Source organism: Phyllobates terribilis, unplaced genomic scaffold (genome assembly GCF_046119375.1).
Source record: "Phyllobates terribilis strain yellow unplaced genomic scaffold, ASM4611937v1 Scaffold_2__4_contigs__length_985480577, whole genome shotgun sequence".
NCBI classification, from domain to species: domain Eukaryota; kingdom Metazoa; phylum Chordata; class Amphibia; order Anura; family Dendrobatidae; genus Phyllobates; species Phyllobates terribilis.
Genome location: NW_027362762.1, coordinates 99711523 through 99734876, shown reverse-complemented (window position 1 = coordinate 99734876; position 23354 = coordinate 99711523). Strand labels below are relative to the sequence as shown.

Sequence of the window (23354 nt, the reverse complement as noted above, 5' to 3'; positions counted from 1 at the left end):
CCTGTATTTTTCTTGTTTTGACCTCAATTTGTTTTCTGATAAGTCTCTTACCTAAAGATTCTGCCTGTGACTTTGGCCTCCTCCTACCAATCTTGAGTGAAAACCCTTCTTGCCTCCAACTTGCTCCACTGGCCAGCAGCTGGCTCTGTGGCTCCAGCCCAGGAGTCCCTATATAAGTCTAGATCCCTGTAAAGGGTGAAGGCCAGGGCAACTCCTGGGATATGGTAGATGGAGTGGCTTGTGCTAAACCTGTCCGTGGAAGCCCTATTAACAACTGCCAGGCTGCCATGAACAGAGCCCTCATAACAATATGTATAAAATTATTTTATATTATATAAAAATGTAAAAAAAAACCTTAGTACACAGTTAACTTCTACTGATCCTGAGCTACAGTTACAGCCTGTATCATACTTCAGAGCTGCATTCACAACTCTGCAGCCATTACCTGCCAGTTCATCGTCTGCACAGAGATTTCTCTGGTAATCAGTTTTTTGGTCAGCTGACTATAAGCTATGTACGGTCATCTACTAAAGGATCAGAAGACAAGTTATACAATGCAATTACAAATTTATTCCTCTTTTCATGTGAATTATAGGTATATAAAACAATAAAATATTAAACTAAATTGGATGTACCTGAGCAACAAAAAAAAAGGTCTGCTTGTGTTGTAGAAACAGCACAGCTCTTGTCCACGGCTTGTGCCTGGTATTGTAGTTCAACCTCATTCGCTTGAATGAAGTCAAGCTGCAGTACCAGACCTATCCTGAATACATGAGTGGCGCTGTTTCTGAAAAAAAAACAAAACTGTTTCTTTTAATCTGTTGTGTACTCAGTATTATCTGTATGTATTATGGCACATGATTAAGTGTATCTTTAGCCTTTTCTTTTGTGCTCCGGTCTGAGGCATCATCTTTCATGAGGAATAAGATCTAACAATAGCACAGTCCTGGATATAGGGCAGTCTTATAAGGAATCATAATTAATTTGCCAAACTTAATCACCACATCATTTATAATGCGTCATCCAAGGCCATTTTATGACTACGGACTTCATTGTCCTTATGTTATTAACTCAAATGACTTATTTTACCCAGTTTTAGTAAATACTTGGATTTGGACTATGAAATAACAATTTTCTTAAAATTGTCCCATTCCTCTGTTATTCCTCCTGTAAATGTATGTAAGATGTTATCAATCTCCTTCCAAGTCTTACGTTTTGCAGCCCCTCCATATATAGGAGACCAGGACTAGATACAGATGGCATCTGTCAAGATAGTGGCTGTATAAATTGAGAAACAGTGCGACATTTGTCCCCAGACTGTATCTGTATCAGCTCAGCCCTATGTAAGTGAATGGGACTGAGTCACAATATCAGACACAACCTACAGACATGATTGGTGTTGTGTCTCGAAAACTGAACACAGCTCCATTTTTCTGATGATACATTCCCATCATTGCCAACATATGGTAAATTATGTTTTTGGCTATTGTGGATTTTCTTCGCATTTTGATATCTCTATAGTAATTTCTATGGACTGTTAGAGTCACTCATGCCGACAAGATGATGTCATTTAAAGGGAATCTGTCAGCAGTTTATTCTATGTAATCTGACAGCAGCATGATATACGGACAGAGACCCTGATTCCAGCGATGTGACACTTAGTTTACTGGGTGCAGGTGTTGTGACAGAATTACAGTTTTCTCTGTTCGGAATGCTAAGCCCTGTATAACCCCGCCCACACCACCGATTGGCAGCTTTCTGTGTACATTCTATATTGACAGAAAGCTGCAAATCAGTGGCGGGGGTGTGGTTGGACTTTGAGGCACAAGACACCTAGTCCTGTGTGATAATCTCCTGCTGATAAAACCTTCATTTTTGAAATAACAAAACACAGCCTAGTAAGTGACACATAGCTGGAATCAGGATCTCTGCCCCTACATCACACTGCTCTCAGATTACAAAGCAAAAACCTGCTCTCAAATTGACTCTCGTCCCTGGAGATGGACATCAGTGGTGATTCATACATTCATACATCACACCTCTAAGCAGATTTCTAGGAAATATTTAAACAGTCCCTGATATGACACCTGTTTACAGAGGAAAGGTACAAGTTAAAAACTAAAATATTTTTAATTTTTATGAAATCTTTCTATATTTTTACTGAACAAAATCCTGTTGATGTATTCTAAGGGGTACAGGCTCTGTTCACACTTGCATTGTGGTTCCCTTTTGTAAAGGAAATTCAGGAATAAAGGAATGCAATGATGAATAAATTGCATGATGGCTAGTGTTGTAGATTACAGCTTTCAGCAGAATCATCAGCACTCAGATGTTGGAGAATAAACTGGGACATAGGGACATAGAGCAATTAATATCTTCATCGTCATAATATCTTCATCGTCATAACAAGAACTGACACAAGCAAAGGTCACACTGTACAGTGTAGAAAGGATCTACTCTACATATCAACAAACTGTAACACTTAACACAGCACCATCTGCCCTCTGTTCAAGATTGTCCCTCCACAACATGAGTCTGCAGCTGTTTTCTGTTTTATACGCCAAGAGATACTACAGGCGCCTGTATAAGAGGAATGCGACTAAAGCCTTAAAGTGGGTGTCTGATCTTAAAAAGAAAAGTCTGATTCTTTTCTACAAACTGTTCAACATATTCAGGTGCTCTGACTGATAGCTGAGAATTCAGAAGGTGTTCGTTCTCCTTGGGGAGATCCAGATTGTCAGGAGTCACCTGGGCAAAGCTTTCTGGGAAAGTAGTGTGAAAAACAGCTCTTCTCCAGCAGGATGAGACTTGTCATTCTATTGCCACCTAAAGGTAGCTGCCCTATTAAGCACTGCCCAACCATTTAAAGGGAATCTGTCAAAAGGTTTTTACTATATAATCTGAGACCAGCATACTACCGGGCAAGAAAGCCTGATTCCAGAGATGTGTCACTTACTGGGCTGCTTGTTGTGCTTTTGATAGAATCTTTGTTTGTCTGTTGTAGATATAGCAGAGCTAAGACTTCTGATCCTTGTATAACCCCACCCACACCCCTGATTGGCAGCTTCCTGTGGTGGGGGCGTGATTACACAAATTAGCTTGACTGCACTGCACATAAAATGTAGTCCTGTAGTGTTAATCTCCTGCTGATAAAATACTGATTGTATTGAAACTACAGCACACAGCCTAATAAGTGACACATCCCTGGAATCAGGCTCTCATGGCCTATATTAAGGTACTTTTAGATTAAATAGCAAAACCTGCTGACAGATTTCCTTTAAATAGCAGAATGTATATTTTTTATGGTAACTAGCAAATTAGATGTTGTCTGAAGTCCAGGGACCATGTCATTTAATTCTGTTTTCCTTTGTTCTTACAGGGATAGTTGTTTCTCACCTGTAAGTCCTGAATCATGTCCTCTCGTTCAAGCCTTCGTCTGTCCCAGCCGATCATTTATAATGCATAGTCATGTTCAGCTGAAGACAGGTTTGCAGACCCAGGAGCGTCATCTCTTCCTCTTCACCGACATCCTCATCATCGCTAAGTCCAAGTAAGTACAACCCAGTCATAGTCCTCATTTAGTGGTTCACACAAAGGCAAGTCAAGTGTGGCTACAGGTTGAAGACAGTCCATGCCAAAGAGGACGAAGGCTGTGCTGGCCTTATGGTTATGTTGGTATTGGAATTCATATTGAATATTAAATTGTAAGTTTAAAGAGAACCTGTCATCAGCATTTTACTAAGTAGAGTACAGAGAGACCCTCTTGGCGCTGTCATACTGATTAAAATGATACCTTAGGTGAAGAAATCCTTTTTTGTAGACTTTCTTTAATCCCTGTTTGAAGTTTCCTTATATTCATATCTTCATGCATCGGGGCGGGCATGTGGGCGGGACTGTGGGTGGGGTCTTCAGCTTTGTTCCGTTCCCTCCGCTGTGTCTGGGCGTCTATTCTTCTTCTTCTATACTAATTTAGCGCCGGCCCTGTCCTAGCCACGGGCGGCGCTGCTGCAGGTTGAGCTCTTGGAAGTCTTCAGGAAAATGGCGCCTGCAGCTGCTACGCATGCGTAGATTGCTCAGTGCCACCGGCGCCATTTTACTGAAGCCCACCATTAGATCAATCTAGGACTAATGGTGGGCTTCAGTAAATTGGCGCTGGTGGCACTGAGCAATCTATGCATACGCAGCCACCGGCGACATTTTCCTGAAGACTTCCAAGAGCTCAATCTGCACTAGGACAGCGCCAGTGCAAAATTATAAATAAAGAAGAAGAATAGACACCCAAACAATGCGGAGGGGACGGAACAAAGCTGATAGATCCCGCCCACAGCCCCGCCCCCAGGCCCGCCCCGATGCACGAAGATATGAATATGAGGAAACTTCAATTAGAGATTAAAGAAAATCTACAACAAAGGATTTCTTCACCTGAGTTATCATTTTAATCAGTATGACAGCGCCAATAGAGACATGTATGTACTTTACTTAGTAAAATGCAGATGACAGGTTCTGTTTAATCAAAATATTTATTATGTCTGTGTGGTGGCATATACAGTAAGTCCTTGTGGAGGTGAATGACCAATTTGTCATACTGACTACATGGGTGATATGGAAAATCCGGGGAGATTCTGAAGAGACAATATTCTCTAATATCCTGTATATTAATTGTTAAAGTTTATAAGGGAGGGCAATTTTTTTCTTTATTTTTAAGTTTATTTTTTTTTAACTAATGCATCAATACAAAATGGCCTACTGTTTAAGTCAAGTTTTTGTAGTAAATATATTTTTTTTAAATGTTTTGTCAACCTTGTAATTTTCACACTGGCCACTATTTTAGACTCATACTTCCTGATCTTTAAAGAAGACTTTTCAGGCATCTCGTTACTATCAGAGTCAGGATTACAATGACAAGCCACTCCTCTATACACAGGATCCACCAATCACAATAAGCTGAGTCACAGCTCACCTCCTCTCCCTCCCTTCACAATGACCTAATTAGGTACTTCAATACAAAAGATAGGGTTGGAGTCAGCCTATTGGCACCAATGTACGTGTGGATTTCCTGAAAGGGCAGGAAATAAGAGTTCATAATAGCCCCAGTGGCCAGTGTGAAAATTGCAAGATTTCCAATTTTTTTTTTATATATACATGTTAAACAAAAAAACTTTGCCAAAAATGTTTTAAAAATACGTTTAACCTTTATACTTGATTTAAGCACTAGGTCATTTTCTGACACATTTCCATATTCCATATTTTTCCATAATGGGATATATGGGCAGGGGTTGCATATATAAGACAACCTTTCAATGATTAGTTTCCAGTTATCTTTTTTTTATCATTACTATGGTAATAATACACTTTTTTAATAAAACAATTAGTGTTTTTTTTTTCTTCCATTTGTGTCCTGGAAGAGAGTACAAGCAACCAACATCCCGAAATATTCTGCTCCCTTTAAATACATGAATAATAGGCCAAAATGAAAGATATTGTACTTTGCAAATTGAAAGGGAAACCCCATCTTGCCTACAGTTGTATAATAAAATCTGACCATGAAAATCCATTGTTGTCCCCCGATGGTCATCAACAAGATTACGTAGGGGGGTGGGGGCATCCTCCATCGCCGCCAGCTTGACTTTTCCTTACCATGGCAGTAGAATTTGTTTTCCAGGAAGTCGACATGTTGTTTCTCTATGTGATTTTTTTTTTCTAATGGGAATCATTAGGAAAATGAACAATAGATCTCGGGAAAAATCTTTCCATTTCTGCTCACTTATATAATGACTGTTACATAAACAGTGAGATGAGATCAATATGTGACTCTGATATGATAATTATCATCCTGGTGGTTATTCTTCAAGAATGTTTGTGGGTAAAGGATGTGATGTTCCTGTTTGACTAAGTCACTATTAATAAACCTGATATAATAAACATGACCTTGGTGGGTGAAGGAAGTAACAGGCTGTTCTTGCCATAACCATGATACTCCCATCCCCAGCAGAGGAAGGGCAGCACTAAGAATTGGGCTGAATATGTCAATTCTAACCATTTCTACACATGTTCTCCCGGCTAATGCAATGGTGAAACTTCAGAACGCGCTGTTCTCTTATTGGACCATTTTGTTGCAAACCACAATGATATAGAAATATTCTGTTTTCTTACCTTGAGAGAACAGAAGTTATTATATTTGCAAGTTCTTATCAGTAGGTGGGAACCATGAACATTTATTGTTATTTTGTATTGCAAGGTTTAATTTTGACATTTTTCTAGCTGACATATTACTAAGTCCTTTACATACAACAAAAGTAGCAGATAATTTGTAAACATGGAAATGTCATTTTAAGATCCAACATTCTGTGCTTTTAAAATATGTATCCATATATATATATATATATACACGTGGTCAAAATTGTTGGTACCCCTCGTTTAATGAAAGAAAAACCCACAATGGTCACAGAAATAACTTAAATCTGACAAAAGTAATAAATTAAAAATCTATGAAAATGAACAAATGAAAGTCAGACGTTGCTTTTCTGCTTCCACAGAATTTAAAAAAAAATTAAACTGATGAAATAGTCCTGGACAAAAATGATGGTTCTTCTTAACTTAATATTTTGTTGAACAACCTTTTGAGGCGGTTTTTCTAGTTATATAGGGATTACGGACCATATATCATATGCAACCTTTTGCAATCAAACGATTCCTGTAACTGTCAATGAGACTTCTGCACCTCTCGACAGGTATTTTGGCCACTCCTCCTCATGAGCAAACTGCTCCAGTTGTCTCGTGTTTGAAGGTTGCCTTTTCCAGATGGCATGTTTCTGCTCTTTCCAAAGATGCTCAATAGGATTTAGGTCAGGGCTCATAGAAGGCCACTTCAGAATAGTCCAATGTTTTCCTCTTAGCCATTCTTGGGTGTTTTTAGCTGTGTGTTTTGGGTCATTATCCTGTTGCAAGACCCATGACCTGCAACTGAGACCAAGCTTTCTGACACTGGGCAGCACATTTCTCTCTAGAATCCCTTGATAGTCTTGAGATTTCATTGTACCCTGCACAGATTCAAGACACCCTGAGCCAGATGCAGCAAAGCAGCCGGAGAACATACAGAGCCTCTCACCAGATATCTTGAGGAAGGCCATGATAGGTCGAAACATTGATTTATGTATCTGTTTACAATTTGGGTCTTATTTTTGTTATTTCATCCTTTATTAAAAGTCTGCATTTCACATTTGAGTGCCGGAATTTCTATTGACTATTTTATATATACAGTACAGACCAAAAGTTTGGACACACCTTCTCATTTAAAGATTTTTCTGTATTTTCATGACTATGAAAATTGTACATTCACAATGAAGGCATCAAAACTATGAATTAACACATGTGGAATTATATACTAAGGCTATGTGCCCACGATGCAGAAATGAAGCAGAAAATTTCTGCAGCATTTCTACATCTCCCTGGCAGAAAAAACGCATGCAGATTGTGCATGCGTTTTTCCTGCCAAATACATGCGGATTTGAAGCTTATTCACATGCGTTTCTGCATGCGGGTTGACAAGCACTTTTCAGGCGATTTTAGCATCACTTGGAAAGTGCTTGACAACTAGGTCACACTATATAAATCCATGCAAACAGCATGGATTTATATAGTGTGACCGTAAGAATGTTTAAAAAAATAAAAATAAACCTATACTTACCCTCTGATGGCCCGGGGTGTGTAGCTGCGCTCGCTCCTGTCTGCCAGCTGATCGCGGGACACTGCACTGAAGGGCCTGCGGTCACATGACTGTGACATCACCGTAGGTCCTTGAGTCCTGCCCGCAAGCACAGTGAAGGAGACCGGGGGCCGTCGGAAGGTGAATATAATCTTTTTTTTTTAATTTTATTCTTTTTTTTACAGGTACAATGGTACCCAGGTCTGGATGAGAGTCTCCTCTCCTCCAGACTTGGGTACCATCCACACATTGAAACGCATATAATCCGCGAGTACAAATGTACTGACACGGATTATATGCGTCTCAATGCAAGTCAATGGCGGCGATTACGCCGCGCTTCCGCAAAATTAATGGACATGCTGCAGATTTTTGAGCGCAGCATAAACGCTGCGGAAAAATCCGCAGCATGGGCATTGACAGTGCGGCTTGTCATTGGGGACCATGGGGGGCGGATTACCATGCGTTTTTGAAGCGTTTATGCTGCGGAAATTCCGCAGCATAAACGCTTGAAAAACTCATCGTGGGCACACAGCCTTAACAAAAAAGTGTGAAACAACTGAAAAAATGTTTTATATTCTAGGTTCTTCAAAGTAGCCACCTTTTGCTTTGATGACTGCTTTACACACTCTTGGCATTGTCTTGATGAGCTTCAAGAGGTAGTCACCGGAAATGGTTTTCACTTCACAGGTGTGCCCTGTCAGGTTTAATAAGTGGGATTTCTTGCCTTATAAATGAGGTTGGGACCATCAGTTGTGTTGTGCAGAAGTCTGGTGGATACACAGCTGATAGTCCTACTGAATAGACTGTTAGAATTTGTATTATGGCAAGAAAAAAGCAGCTAAGTAAAGAAAAACGAGTGGCCATCATTACTTTAAGAAATTAAGGTCAGTCAGTGCTAAAAATTGGGAAAACTTTGAAAGTATCCCAAAGTACAGTTGCAAAAACCATCAAGCGCTACAAAAAAACTGGCTCACATGAGGACCGCCCCAGCAAAGGAAGACCAAGAGTCACCTCTGCTTCTGAGGATAAGTTTATCCAAGTCTCCAGCCTCAGAAATCGCAGGTTAACAGCAGCTCAAATTAGAGACCAGGTAAATGCCACACAGAGTTCTAGCAGCAGACACATCTCTTCAACAACTGTTAAGAGGAGACTTTGTGCAGCAGGCCTTCATGGTAAAATAGCTGCTAGGAAACCACTGCTAAGGACAGGCAACAAGCAGAAGAAACTTGTTTGGGCTAAAGAACACAAGGAATGGACATTAGACCAGTGGAAAGCTGTGCTTTGGTCTGATGAGTCCAAATTTGAGATCTTTGGTTCCAGCCAACGTGTCTTTGTGCAACGCAGAAAAGGTGAATGGATGGACTCTACATGCCTGGTTCCCACCGTGAAGCATGGAGGAGGAGGTGTGATGGTGTGGGGGTGCTTTGCTGGTGACACTGTTGGGGATTTATTCAAAATTGAAGGTATACTGAACCAGCATGGCTACCACAGCATCTTGCAGCAGCATGCTATTCCATCCGGTTTGCGTTTAGTTGGACCATCATTTATTTTTCAACAGGACAATGACCCCAAACACACCTCCAGGTTGTGTAAGGGCTATTTGACCAAGAAGGAGAGTGATGGGGTGCTACGCCAGATGACCTGGCCTCCACAGTCACCAGACCTGAACCGAATCGAGATGGTTTGGGGTGAGCTGGACCGCAGAGTGAAGGCAAAAAGGCCAACAAGTGCTAAGCATCTCTGGGAACTCATTCAAGATTGTTGGAAGACCATTTCCGGTGACTACCTCTTGAAGCTCATCAAGAGAATGCCAAGAGTGTGCAAAGCAGTCATCAAAGCAAAAGGTGGCTACTTTGAAGAACCTAGAATATAAGACATATTTTCAGTTGTTTCACACTTTTTTGTTAAGTATATAATTCCACATGTGTTAATTCATAGTTTTGATGCCTTCAGTGTGAATGTACAATTTTCATAGTCATGAAAATACAGAAAAATCTTTAAATGAGAAGGTGTGTCCAAACTTTTGCTCTGTACTGTATATATACTTAGGTCCAGAAATATTTGGACAGTGACACAAGTTTTGGCATTTCAGCTGTTTACTAGAGATGAGCGAGCATGCTCGGATATAGTGCTATTCGAGCATGCTCAGGTGTTATCCGAGTAGCTCCGGCGTGCTCGAATAATGTGCTCAAGTCCCCACGGTTGCATGTGTCGCGACTGTTAGACCTGCCTGACAAAGTGATGTAGGCCAAAAGATCCTCAAAAGCTAGACATCATGATGCGATCCAAAGAAATTCAGGAGCAAATGAGAAACAAAGTAATTAAGATCTATCAGTCTGGAAAAGGTTATAAAGCCATTTCTAAAGCTTTGGGACTCCAGCGAACCACAGTGAGAGCCATTATCCACAAATGGTGAAAACATGGAACAGTAGTGAACCTTCCCAGGAGTGGCTGGCCGACCAAAATTACCCCAAGAGGGCAGCGACGAATCATCCAAGAGGTCACAAAGGACCCCACAACATCCAGAGAACTGCAGGCCTCACCTCAGTTAAGGTCAACGTTCATGACTCCACCATAAGAAAGAGACTGGGCAAAAATGGCATGCACGGCAGAGTTCCAAGACGAAACCCACTGCTGAGCTAAAAAACCAAAAAGGCTCATCTCAGTTTTGCCAGAAAACATCGTGATGATCTCCAAGACTTATAGGAGAATACTCTGTGGACTGACGAGACAAAAGTTGAACTTTTTGGAAGGTGTATGTCCCATTACAACCGGCATCGAAGTAACATAGCATTTCAAAAAAGGAACATCATACGAACAGTAAAATATGGTGGTGGTAGTGTGATGGTTTTTGACTGTTTTGCTGCTTCAGGACCTGGAAGACTTGCTGTGGTAAATGGAAACATGAATTCTGCTGTCTACCAAAAAATCCTGAAAAATGGCCGGCCATCTGTTTGTGACATGAAGCTGAAGCACACTTGGGTTATGCAGCAGAACAATGATCCAAAACACACCAGCAAGTCCACCTTTGAATGGCTTAAGAAAAACAAAATTAAGACTTTGGAGTGGCCTAGTCAAAGTCCTGACCTTAATCCGATTGAGATGCTGTGGCATGACCTTAAAAAGTCGGTTCATGCTCGGAAACCCTCCAATGTGGCTGAATTACAAAATTTTGCAAAGATGAGTGGCCAAAATTCCTCCAGAACGTTGTAAAAGACTTATTGCCAGTTATCGCATACACTTGATTGCAGTTGTTGCTGCTAAGGGTGGCCCAACCAGTTAGTAGGTTTAGGAGGTAGTCACTTTTACACCCAGGGCCCTGTAGGTTTGGATTTCCTTTTCCCTTAATAATAAAGACCTTCATTTAAAAACTGAATTTTGTCTTTACTTGTGCTATCTTTGTCTAATATTTACATTTTTTTTGTGATCTGAAACATTTAAGTGTGACAAACATGCAAAAGAATAAGAAATCAGGAAGGGGGGCAAACACTTTTTCACACAACTGTATATATATACAGTACAGACCAAAAGTTTGGACACACCTTCTCATTTAAAAATTTTTCTGAATTTTCATGACTATGAAAATTGTACATTCACACTGAAGGCATCAAAACTATGAATTAACACATGTGGAATTATATGCTTAACAAAAAAGTGTGAAACAACTGAAAATATGTCTTATATTCTAGGTTCTTCAAAGTAGCCACCTTTTGCTTTGATGACTGCTTTGCACACTCTTGGCATTCTCTTGATGAGCTTCAAGAGGTAGTCACCGGAAATGGTCTTCCAACAATCTTGAAGGAGTTCCCAGAGATGCTTAGCACTTGTTGGCCCTTTTGCCTTCACTCTGCGGTCCAGCTCACCCCAAACCATCTCGATTGGGTTCAGGTCTGGTGACTGTGGAGGCCAGGTCATCTGGTGTAGCACCCCATCACTCTCCCTCTTGGTCAAATAGCCCTTACACAGCCTGGAGGTGTGCTTGAGGTCATTGTCCTGTTGAAAAATAAATGATGGTCCAACTAAACGCAAACCGGATGGAATAGCATGCCGCTGCAAGATGCTGTGGTAGCCATGCTGGTTCAGTATGCCTTCAATTTTGAATAAATCCACAACAGTGTAACCAGCAAAGCACCCCCACACCATCACACCTCTTCCATGCTTCACGATGGGAACTAGGCATGTAGAGTACATCCGTTCACCTTTTCTGCATCACACAAAGACACGGTGGTTGGTACCAAAGATCTCAAATTTGGACTCATCAGACCAAAGAACAGATTTCCACTGGTCTAATGTCCATTCCTTGTGTTCTGTAGCCCAAACAAGTCTCTTCTGCTTGTTGCCTGTCCTTAGCAGTGGTTTCCTAGCAGCTATTTTACCATGAAGGCCTGCTGCACAAAGTCTCCTCTTAACAGTTGTTGAAGAGATATGTCTGCTGCTAGAACTCTGTGTGGCATTGACCTGGTCTATAATCTGAGCTGCTGTTAAACTGCGATTTCTGAGGCTGGTGACTCGGATAAACTTATCCTCAGAAGCAGATGTGACTCTTGGTCTTCCTTTCCTGGGGCGGTTTTCATGTGAGCCAATTTCTTTGTAGCGCTTGATGGTTTTTGCAACTGCACTTGGGGACACTTTCAAAGTTTGCCCAATCTTTTGCACTGACTGACCTTAATTTCTTAAAGTAATGTTGGCCACTCGTTTTTCTTTACTTAGCTGCTTTTTTCTTGCCATAATACAAATTCTAACAGTCTATTCAGTAGGACTATCAGCTGTGTATCCACCTGACTTCTGCACATCACAACTGATGGTCCCAACCCCATTTATAAGGCAAGAAATCCCACTTATTAAACCTGACAGGGCACACCTGTGAAGTGAAAACCATTTCCTGTGACTACCTCTTGAAGCTCATCAAGAGAATGCCAAGAGTGTGCAAAGCAGTCATCAAAGCAAAAGGTGGCTACTTTGAAGAACCTAGAATATAAGACACATTTTCAGTTGTTTCACACTTTTTTGTTTAGTATATAATTCCACATGTGTTAATTCATAGTTTTGATTCCTTCAGTGTGAATGTACTATTTTCATAGTCATGAAAATACAGAAAAATCTTTAAATGAGAAGGTGTGTCCAAACTTTTGGTCTGTACTGTATATACACTGCTCAAAAAAATAAAAGGAACACTCAAATAACACATCCTAGATCTGAATGAATGTAATATTCTCATTGAATACTTTTTTCTTTACACAGTTGAATGTGCTGACAGCAAACTCACACAAAAATCATCAATGGAAATCAAATCTATTAACCAATAGAGGCCTGGATTTGGAGTCACCCCCAAAATTAATGTGGAAAAACACACTACAGTCTGATCCAACTTGTCTTTAAAACAAGTCAAAATGAGGCTCAGTATTGTGTGTGGCCTCCATGTGCCTGTATGACCTCCCTACAACGCCTGGGCATGCTCCTGATAAGGTTGCGGATGGTCTCCTGTGGGATCTCCTCCCAGACCTGGACTAAAGCATCCGCCAACTCCTGGACAGTCAGTGGTACAACGTGATGTTGGTGGACAGAGCGAGACATGATGTCCCAGATGTGCTCAATCGGATTCAGGTCTGGGGAACGTGCGGGCCAGTCCATAGCTTCAATGCCTTCATCTTGCAGGAACTGCTGACACACTCCAGACATGAGGTCTGGCATTGTCCTGCATTAAGAGGAACCAAGGGCCAACCGCACCAGCATATGGTCTCACAAGGGGTCTGAGGATCTCATCTCGGTACCTAATGGCAGTCAGGCTACCTCTGGCGAGCACATACCAAAGAAATGCCACCCCACACCATTACAGACCCACTTCCAAACCAGTCATGCTGAAAGATGTTGCTGGCAGCAGATCGCTCTCCATGGCGTCTCCAGACTCTGTCACGTCTGTCACATGTGCTCAGTGTGAACCTGCCTTCATCTGTGAAGAGCACAGGGAACCAGTGGCGACTTTGCCAATCCTTGTGTTCTGTGGCAAATGCCAAGCGTCCTGCACGGTGTTGAATGTGAGCACAACCCCCATCTGTGGGTGTCGGGCCCTCATACCACCCTCATGGAGTCGGTTTCTAACCGTTTGTGCAGACACATGCATATTTGTGGCCTGCTGGAGGTCATTTTGCAGAGCACTGGCAGTGCTCCTCCTGTTCCTCCTTGCACAAAGGCGGAGGTAGCAGTCCTGCTGCTGGCTTGTTGCCCTCCTACGGCCCCCTCCATGTCTCCTGGTGTACTGGCCTGTCTCCTGGTAGCACCTCCAGCCTCTGGACACTACGCTGACAGACACAGCAAACCTTCATGCCACAGCTCGCATTGATGTGCCATCCTGGATGAGCTGCACTACCTGAGCAACTTCAGTGGGTTGTAGAGTTCATCTCATGCTACCACGAGTGTGACAGCACACCCAACATTCAATGACCAAAACATCAGCCAGAAAGCATTGGTACTGAGATGTGGTCTGTGGTCCCCACCTGCAGAACCACTCCTTTATTGAGGGTGTCTTGATAATTGCCAATAATTTCCATCTATTGTCTATTCCATTTGCTCAACAGCATGTGAAATTGATTGTCAATCAGTGTTGCTTCCTAAGTGGACAGTTTGATTTCACAGAAGTTTGATCCACTTGGAGTTATATTCTGTTGTTTAAGTATTCCCTTTATTTTTTTGAGCAGTGTTTTTATATATATATATATATATATATATATATATATATACAGTACAGACCAAAAGTTTGGACACACATTCTCATTTAAAGATTTTTCTGTATTTTCTTGACTATGAAAATTGTACATTCACACTGAAGGCATCAAAAGTATGAATTAACACATGTGGAATTATATACTTAACAAAAAAGTGTGAAACAACTGAAAATATGTCTTATATTCTAGGTTCTTCAAAGTAGCCACCTTTTGCTTTGATGACTGCTTTGCACACTCTTGGCATTCTCTTGATGAGCTTCAAGAGGTAGTCACCAGAAATGGTCTTCCAACAATCTTGAAGGAGTTCCCAGAGATGCTTAGCACTTGTTGGCCCTTTTGCCCTCACTCTGCGGTCCAGCTCACCCCAAACCATCTCGATTGGGTTCAGGTCTGGTGACTGTGGAGGCCAGGTCATCTGGCGTAGCACCCCATCACTCTCCTTCTTGGTCAAATAGCCCTTACACAGCCTGGAGGTGTGTTTGGGGTCATTGTCCTGTTGAAAAATAAATGATGGTCCAACTAAACGCAAACCGGATGGAATAGCATGCTGCTGCAAGATGCTGTGGTAGCCATGCTGGTTCAGAATGCCTTCAATGTTGAATAAATCCCCAACAGTGTCACCAGCAAAGCACCCCCACACCATCACACCTCCTCCTCCATGCTTCACGGTGGGAACCAGGCATGTAGAGTCCATCCGTTCACCTTTTCTGCATCGCACAAAGACACGGTGGTTGGAACCAAAGATCTCAAATTTGGACTCATCAGACCAAAGCACAAATTTCCACTGGTCTAATGTCCAGTCTTTGTGTTCTTTAGCCGAAACACGTCTCTTCTGCTTGTTGCCTGTCCTTAGCAGTGGTTTCCTAGCAGCTATTTTACCATGAAGGCCTGCTGCACAAAGTCTCCTCTTAACAGTTGTTGTAGAGATGTGTCTGCTGCTAGAACTCTGTGTGGCATTGACCTGGTCTCTAATCTGAGCTGCTTTTAACCTGCGAATTTTTGAGGCTGGTGACTCGGATAAACTTATACTCAGAAGCAGATGTGACTCTTGGTCTTCCTTTCCTGAGGCGGTCCTCATGTGAGCCAGTTTCTTTGTAGCGCTTGATGGTTTTTGCAACTGCACTTGGGGACACTTTCAAAGTTTTCCCAATTTTTCGGACTGACTGACCTTCATTTCTTAAAGTAATGATGGCCACTCGTTTTTCTTTACTTAGCTGCTTTTTTCTTGCCATAATACAAATTCTAAGGCTGCGTGCCCACGTTGCGTATTACAAGCGTATATGCTGTGGAATTTCCACAGCGTAAACGCTTGTAAAACGCATGTATATCCGCACCCCATGGTCCCCAATGGCATTCCGCAATGTCAATGCCCATGCTGCGGATTTTTCCGCAGCGTATATGCTGCGGTCAAAAATCCGCAGCATGTTCATTAATTTTGCGTTTCCACATGCGGAATCAATGTGCGGATGGTACCCAAGTCTGGAGGAGAGGAGACTCTCATCCAGACCTGGGTATCAAAGAACCTGTAAAAAAAAGAATAAAATAAAGTTTATACTTATCTTCTGATGTTTTCCCTCCGTCGCGCTGTTGTGTGAAGGACCTGCCACGTCATTGAGTCATGTGACCCATCACATGACTCAATGACGTCACCGCAGGTCCTGCACACAACAGCGTGAGCCGCTCAAGACTCCGGACGGGGCCGAGAATGCATCGGTAGGTGAGTATAAACTTTATTTTTTTATTTTTTACCATTCTGATTCTTTTTTTTAACTATTACTTGGTCACATTATATAAATCCATGCCGCTTGCATGGATTTATATAGTGTGAACAAGTTGTCAAGCACTTTTCCAAGTGATGCTTAAATCAGTTGGAGAAGTGCTTGATAACCCGCATGCGGAAATGCATGCAAAGACGCTGCAAAGACCCCTCACAAACGCTTCTACCTGGCGGGAAAACCACATGTAAAATCCTCATGCGATTTTCCCGCCAGGGAGAAGCGTAAAAAATACGCTTCAGTTCCGCAACGTCGGCACTTAGCCTTATAGTCTATTCAGTAGGACTATCAGCTGTGTATCCACTACACTTCTGCACAACACAACTGATGGTCCCAACCCCATTTATAAGGCAAGAAATCCCACTTATTAAACCTGACAGGGCACACCTGTGAAGTGAAAACCATTTCCGGTGACTACCTCTTGAAGCTCATCAAGAGAATGCCAAGAGTGTGCAAAGCAGTCATCAAAGCAAAAGGTGGCTACTTTGAAGAACCTAGAATATAAGACATATTTTCAGTTGTTTCACACTTTTTTAAGTATATAATTCCACATGTGTTAATTCATAGTTTTGATGCCTTCAGTGTGAATGTACAATTTTCATACTCATGAAAATACAGAAAAATCTTTAAATGAGAAGGTGTGTCCAAACTTTTGGTCTGTACTGTATATATGAAATTTCTATCCATTTTTTCATCATTTGCATATCATTATCATGTCTATCGATCCCGTGACTTCCCTAACTCATCGACTTTTTTTTGCTTCTTGTTGCTGCTATTTCAATCTTTAGGAGTGTAATTTTATATTGGGTTTTAGTCAAAACTAAGAGATCTTTGTAAAATATTCTATTTCTTAATTTGCACGTGCCTCTTTCCTAATTATAGGTCCTCTTTATAGTTCCCTACAATACGTTGCTACTTAGAACCCATCATCAAGCAGGGCAGCTGCTGCTGATGGATCTTATTGCTACTTTGCTTTTTATTCTCAGTACTGTGTTACAAACTCGTGATCCTTTTGTGATATATGTCGGTATAGAGCACTAAGGTAGAAATTCAAAATATACATAATAAACCTAATAACGTTCCATCTGGCAGCAGCATCTTGTTGATGGTTTATTTTTTCAACTTGAGATTCATTTTACACTGGTCACAAAAGAAATTAAAGATAATGAATGTGTATTATAAAAATGAGAAATTGTAAAGTTTCCATGACCAATATTAGTCAAGAAAGAAGGGGAATCAGCGGTACCCAATATAAGGCAAAGCTGGAGAAAGCTGTAGGGTAGGCTCAGTATTTATAGCATTTTCTCTTCATTTTTACAGGTCTCCTTCTCACTATAAACTGAAGCACCATGTCCGGGTAAGTGAGATGTGGACAGCGTCCTGCATGGAGGAAGTCTGTGAGGGCAGCACTTACCCCGAGAGGTCGTTTGTCATCGGCTGGCCAATCACCAACTGTGTTGCCACTTTCAGGTGTGTACATTCAAATGTGTTTGACGATAGTTAGTGGTTTGATGGCACCGAGGATTTGTATTGTACCCACACCTGAGCAATGCATGTGACTAGTTTCTCCATACAGGAGGCATCTTGAAGCTGTCATCACCTACAAAGACTTTTGTACGAAGTATTGATTACATTTTAGTAAGCGCGTTCAATACTTTTTCCCTGTGTCATTTCTCATTATTAAGAATCTCTGGAGAAGGACAAAAGTGCACACAAAATAAAATAGAGCAATACCTTCTGGTAAGGGATATGTATAACGATGATAGTGCTCATCTAAAGATGTTGTGTGCAGGAACAATACCGATAAAGGTGTGGAAAGCCGCTGCTGCCCTGTGGCAGGAGGGCAGGGTTCTTCCAGAGGTATAATGGCTTTGGATTCCAAAACGTTTTTTTTATTTATACCAACGCGTTTCTGCGCCGGACCGGTGCCTTTATCAAGGTATGAAAACCAAGTTCTTAAACGTGCCAGCTTCAGTTTTTGCCATTTCTCATTATTACACATAACTTAATTTATGAAATCTATGGTTTGATTTCTTTGCCTATGTGGATTGGATGGGTTTTTACCGACATCTGATGAGAATTTCACGTCAATAGCACCTTTAGAAATATATTTATTTAGAAAAGTGATGACGTGTTTGATGCCGTTATTCACCCACTGTGTATAATGAGATAAATATGACATTTCTGAGGTTGTTTTGGCGTTATAGGTTGAAATTAGTTGGATACAGTCCTAGGAGACCTCAGATTGTTACACACGTATTTTCCGGGCAATTATTATTATTATTTATTATTATAGTGCCATTTATTCCATGGCACTTTACATGTGAACGGGATGTATATAGCACAAACAATTGTTGCACGCACGCCGCTAGGTTCAGATAGGGGCGAGACAGGTTACATGAATTCTTTGGAATCCTAGGGGAACCGTTACTTAGGGCGACCATAGACCATGTGCTGCAGCTTCTCTCAGGCACACAGGAGTATTGACCCTCAGGCACAGACACTTAGGTTGTTTCACTTGCTGACCAGACTCACTTGACAAGAGTCCTCATAAACGGTAAAACAGTAGCATTTAATAATAATAATCTCTTTATTTATATAGTGCCAACAAAGCGCTTTACAATTCATACACATTATCGGCACTATCCCCATTGGGGCTCACAGTTTAAATTCCCTATCAGTATGTCTTTGAGTGTGGGAAGAAACCGGAGAACCCAGAGGAAACCCACGCAAACACAGGGAGAACATACGAACTCCTTGCAGATATTGTCCTTGGTGGGATTTGAACCCAGGACCCCAGTGCTGCAAGGCTACTGTGCTAACCACTGAGCCACTGTGCTGCCCGTGTATAAGAAGCCGCACAGCCAGTGCAAGTTAAGTATTATGAGCAACAGGCTCCAGTGACACACAGTACAGTTTCTTTAGTTGCACAGCAGTTCACAGTTTTCCCAGTAGTACAGGACAGCACAGTTCTAATGCAAAGGCACATTAATGAACACAGCATTCCTTACAGCACAGTGAGATGGAGGAGGAGGGGAGGGTTTGATGAGGGAGATGATCCCTGTGACACCATTTCTTCCAGTCCCTATCTTTCTGCCTGACAATACTCTGCACTACTAGTTCAGGAACTCTACCTTGCAGGGGCTCTTCTGTCAGATGCAGAACACACACACCACCTTTCTCTTCGGCTCCAGCCAGACAGTAAACAACTTCCCCACAATCCCCTTGGGGCTCTGCTTAAACACTCCCCTTCTCCTGTGACTGTGTTAACCCCTCTAGTTGCTGGATTCTTCTGGCACACAACACTTCCTGTCTCATGTGCTTGTGTTACTGCTAATAGTTGCTGAATGCTTTTAAAGCAACAGCACTACTTCTGCATGTCACACTCTGCAACAGCACTACTTTTGCATGTCTCACAATTACAATAAATTTTGAACAAGTCGGCGACTAGTACAGGAGGAGAGAGGATGCTGCTCACGAGGGCTCACAATCTACAGGGGATGGGTGAGGATACAGTAGGTGAGGGTAGAGCTGGTCATGCAGCGGTATGGTGGAGCGAGGGTTACTGCAGGTTGTAAGCTTGTCGGAAGAGGTGGGTATTCAGGTTCCTTTTGAAGGTTTCCACAGTAGGCGAGAGTCTGATGTGTTGGAGTAGAGAGTTCCAGAGTAGGTGGATGCACAGGAGAAATCTTGCATACAATTGAGGGAAGAGGAGATAAGAGGGAAGTAGAGAAGGAGATCTTGTGAGGATCGGAGGTTGCGTGTAGGTAATTAGAGTACTTGTGATTCACTGCTAATTGAATCTTTATCAGCAAATTTAGTGAGGCTAGCAAATTCAAATTTCAAAAGATTCGCTCAACTCTAGTGACGTCATGACATCATGAGGTCTGTTTAGCGCAAGAGGTGCAAGGGATGCCAGGCTGAGAATACTGGCCACAGACGTGAAGCCTTCCCTGGTCCCACTGCCACGGAGAACCTGACTTGGCCCCGGACAGGGCAGTGTGAATCTTTTCTCTTAACTCCAGGAATAACTTTTTACGATGGGAATAATAACCCTTTATCACTGGTATCAGATAACCTTTTAAGCCATTACTAAGATTTTTGGGAGTCTACAATGGGCTGCAATTGTCGAAACCTGATCATATCTCTCTTTGTATAGTACAGATGTTCTCATAAATTAGAAGAGCAAGCTCAGAGGTGCTCAGGAATGATATACAAAACTCAATGCAGCAGATTAAACACTGGGACCACTTTCTCTCCGCAGAATATATGACTGTTTAATTAAATGTTAACAATTCGGTATTTGAAGAATCCATTTGTATAATTGGAACAGACATGAATATGTGAATACTCTCCTGATAAACAATATTTTGGCTGACGCTCCATCTTGGAGATGTGTGAGCGGTAATGAGGACTTGAGTCACGTGGGCGGCCATGGTTAACCCTTGCGGCAGTTTTTGGCTGATCATTTTTAATGTTATAAACATTATTTGTATTTGCTGCTACAGTTATGCTCATATGAATTATTATAGCTATCATCATCACAATGTGTGTTTGATATCTGCACAAGATCTCTGAAAGATTTCATGTACGCATTCTTCAAGAAATCTGAACATCCCAGTCTATTTCCATTTCGTTACTGGCTTAAAAAGCAATCCCGCCCAAGCCTGAAATTCATGATGGATGCCATGAGGTCTTCTCTAGTTCCCTGAAGAAGTGATAAAGAAATGGGCCAAGTGGCTAAAAAATAGATAACATTATGAACACTGTAGCTGGCACCCATGAGTATCTATTTCCATCCCACAGATGTTAAGTAGATGGAGGTCTTTCCACCCGGTTGGAAGCTCAACCAATCTATGAGATATTTCAAGTTGAGGCCCAATGTCATGAATCCAGTAAAATTCCAGTTATCCCCTGGATCATTGAATACTTACAAATATTTTAATGTTCCAAACTGAGATGTTTAACCACACTCCCGGACAGCTTTGGACCGCTACCCCTACCTTCCCCCCAAAAAAACAGCAAAGTCTATTTTTGGATGGAGTTTCCGTAAAACTTGCCATTATATGGTTTGGTTTGTAGGATTGTTTGCGAGTATGTAGAACATTTATCCTATACACATGTGTATTTATACATCCCAGAATTATCCTTGATGGGTTCGTACTGGTGCCAAAATAAGTTCCTTGGGGAGATACAGACCCTGATGGTCAGCAATGAGTCCTCCAAGTTTCATCAGAGATCCTGCGTAATGTACATATATTGGTCCCATGCCATGGCTTACACACTAATACTTTTTGGCACCAATTTCAGCGCTGGTGTGCTGATGCCTGCACTAGTGGAGGGTGGCTGTCACTTTGTATTCTGACTTATGCACATATGTAACCAGAGGATCCATTGATGACCGCTGGGAGGGCCCAGTGAAGACACTAGTGCTATAAGGGAATTATAGAAATAATACAGTTTGGGATTATTTATATCATCTGTTGGATTATCAGGATTTCTAGTTCAACAGGTGATGGATTAAAGGTACCGTATATTATAGTATACTGTAAAACAAATAGGCCAAAGATTTTGCAGTTCGCATGTAAATCGGAATGGGGATGGAATGTGATACCATAGACAGTCTATGGACACGAGTGGCGCTGTGTATGGGATATGTGAGCCATTTTTGTCCTTTCACAGACAGTTATAGACATGGCTTTTAGGGAACAGTATTGATTGACTTCATTAATTACACATTTGGGTATGATGTGGATTTTTTTTACTGCAGCCATGAAGGCCTTGCTTTACAGTGTTGTGGTATTACCCTCACAGCAAGAGGGAGCAATTCCCAACATGGTGCAATGTTTCAGCATTACATAATAAGTTGAATAATAGAAGGTGAAAAAATGCAGAAGATATAGCATTCGCCATAAATATGTATTTTTTTTACTTGGTGTAAATGCCGCTGTTCTCGTGAATCTGGTGCTGTTTTTCTTTTGTTCCTGCGCCTCTCCATTCCTGAGATATGGCCATCTCTTCCCTATGTATTAATCTAGTCTTGTGAGCCAAGTGGGGGTATTCTTAAACTCTTTTCCATGCCCAGTTGCCAATAAAAAAGATGATTTATGTACAGGGAAGAAGGGGTCATATCTCAGGAATGGAGAGACACAGGAACAAAACAAAAATAGTCCTGGATTCAGGAAAACATCAACATTTCACGTAAAAAAAAATTATGGCAAGTGACAGGTCCATTTTAAAAGTGTTATTTGCTGCCGCAAGTAACCATACTTTATGCAAATATTTTTGCAGATTTCCATATCTATGACACCTTTTACTAATATATATAAGGCAAACATATAATATATGTAAAAACTGTTTGTAAAGGTTGTCCTAAAACAGCCTCTAGTAAAAGTGAAAAAATCCCACATATGGTTTGTCCATCTCAGCTTTATAGCAGGGTGAGAGTTCATCCAAAGTGCTGCATGTGATTAAAGTCAAAACGTGGTCAATAATGAGGATGAGGTATCCAGGAATCTCAGTAAGCATTGGAATTGGAGGGTGGAAAAAAATCACACAGCCTGAATTAGAATCACTATTTGAATAGAACACACTATTTCATTATTATTATTATTATTATTATTATTATTATTAACTATTACTTGATATTATTATATGACTGCATATAGTGCCATAAAATAAAACAATTGTAAAATCATTAAAAATATACATAAAATAAAATCAAACTCTACTATTTCTCATAAGATACCATATGTACGGTCAGGATTACACTTATGCTAATAGTTTAGTCACTAGTGTATCAGTATATATCTAATCAATGCCAGCCTCTAATGGCACATGATTAGAAAAACTTGGCTACTTTCTTCCAAAAAACAGCAACACACCTGTCCATGGGCCATCGGTAGAGAGGAGCAAATCAATCCAAGTAGAATTGAATTCTACTTGAATCTTACAAAAATTTGCATTCACCAAAATGCGGATTTTTTAAAATTAGCTTCTGAGCTGATTCAGCAAAATGGTGGCAGCTGGCCGACATTTTTCTGAACTTTAAAGGGCTATCAAAATGTTAAAAAAAAAAATAATAAAATCCTAACACTCACCTCACCACTCTCCTTTCTGGCCGCTCTGCTCCTCACCATCATCTATCTAGTC

The 23354-nt window shown here is 41.3% G+C and overlaps 1 protein-coding gene across 1 annotated transcript in view; it reads left to right on the top strand.

The window, feature by feature from the left end:
• The window catches only part of ARHGAP20 (Rho GTPase activating protein 20), a 164157-nt gene that overhangs the window by 52814 nt on the left and 87989 nt on the right, over window positions 1-23354 (top strand). The window contains exons 3-4 of the mRNA XM_073662442.1: window positions 3380-3550; window positions 17523-17672. Of these exons, the coding sequence (XP_073518543.1) occupies window positions 3380-3550; window positions 17523-17672 (321 nt within the window). The remainder of the gene's footprint in view (window positions 1-3379; window positions 3551-17522; window positions 17673-23354) is intronic.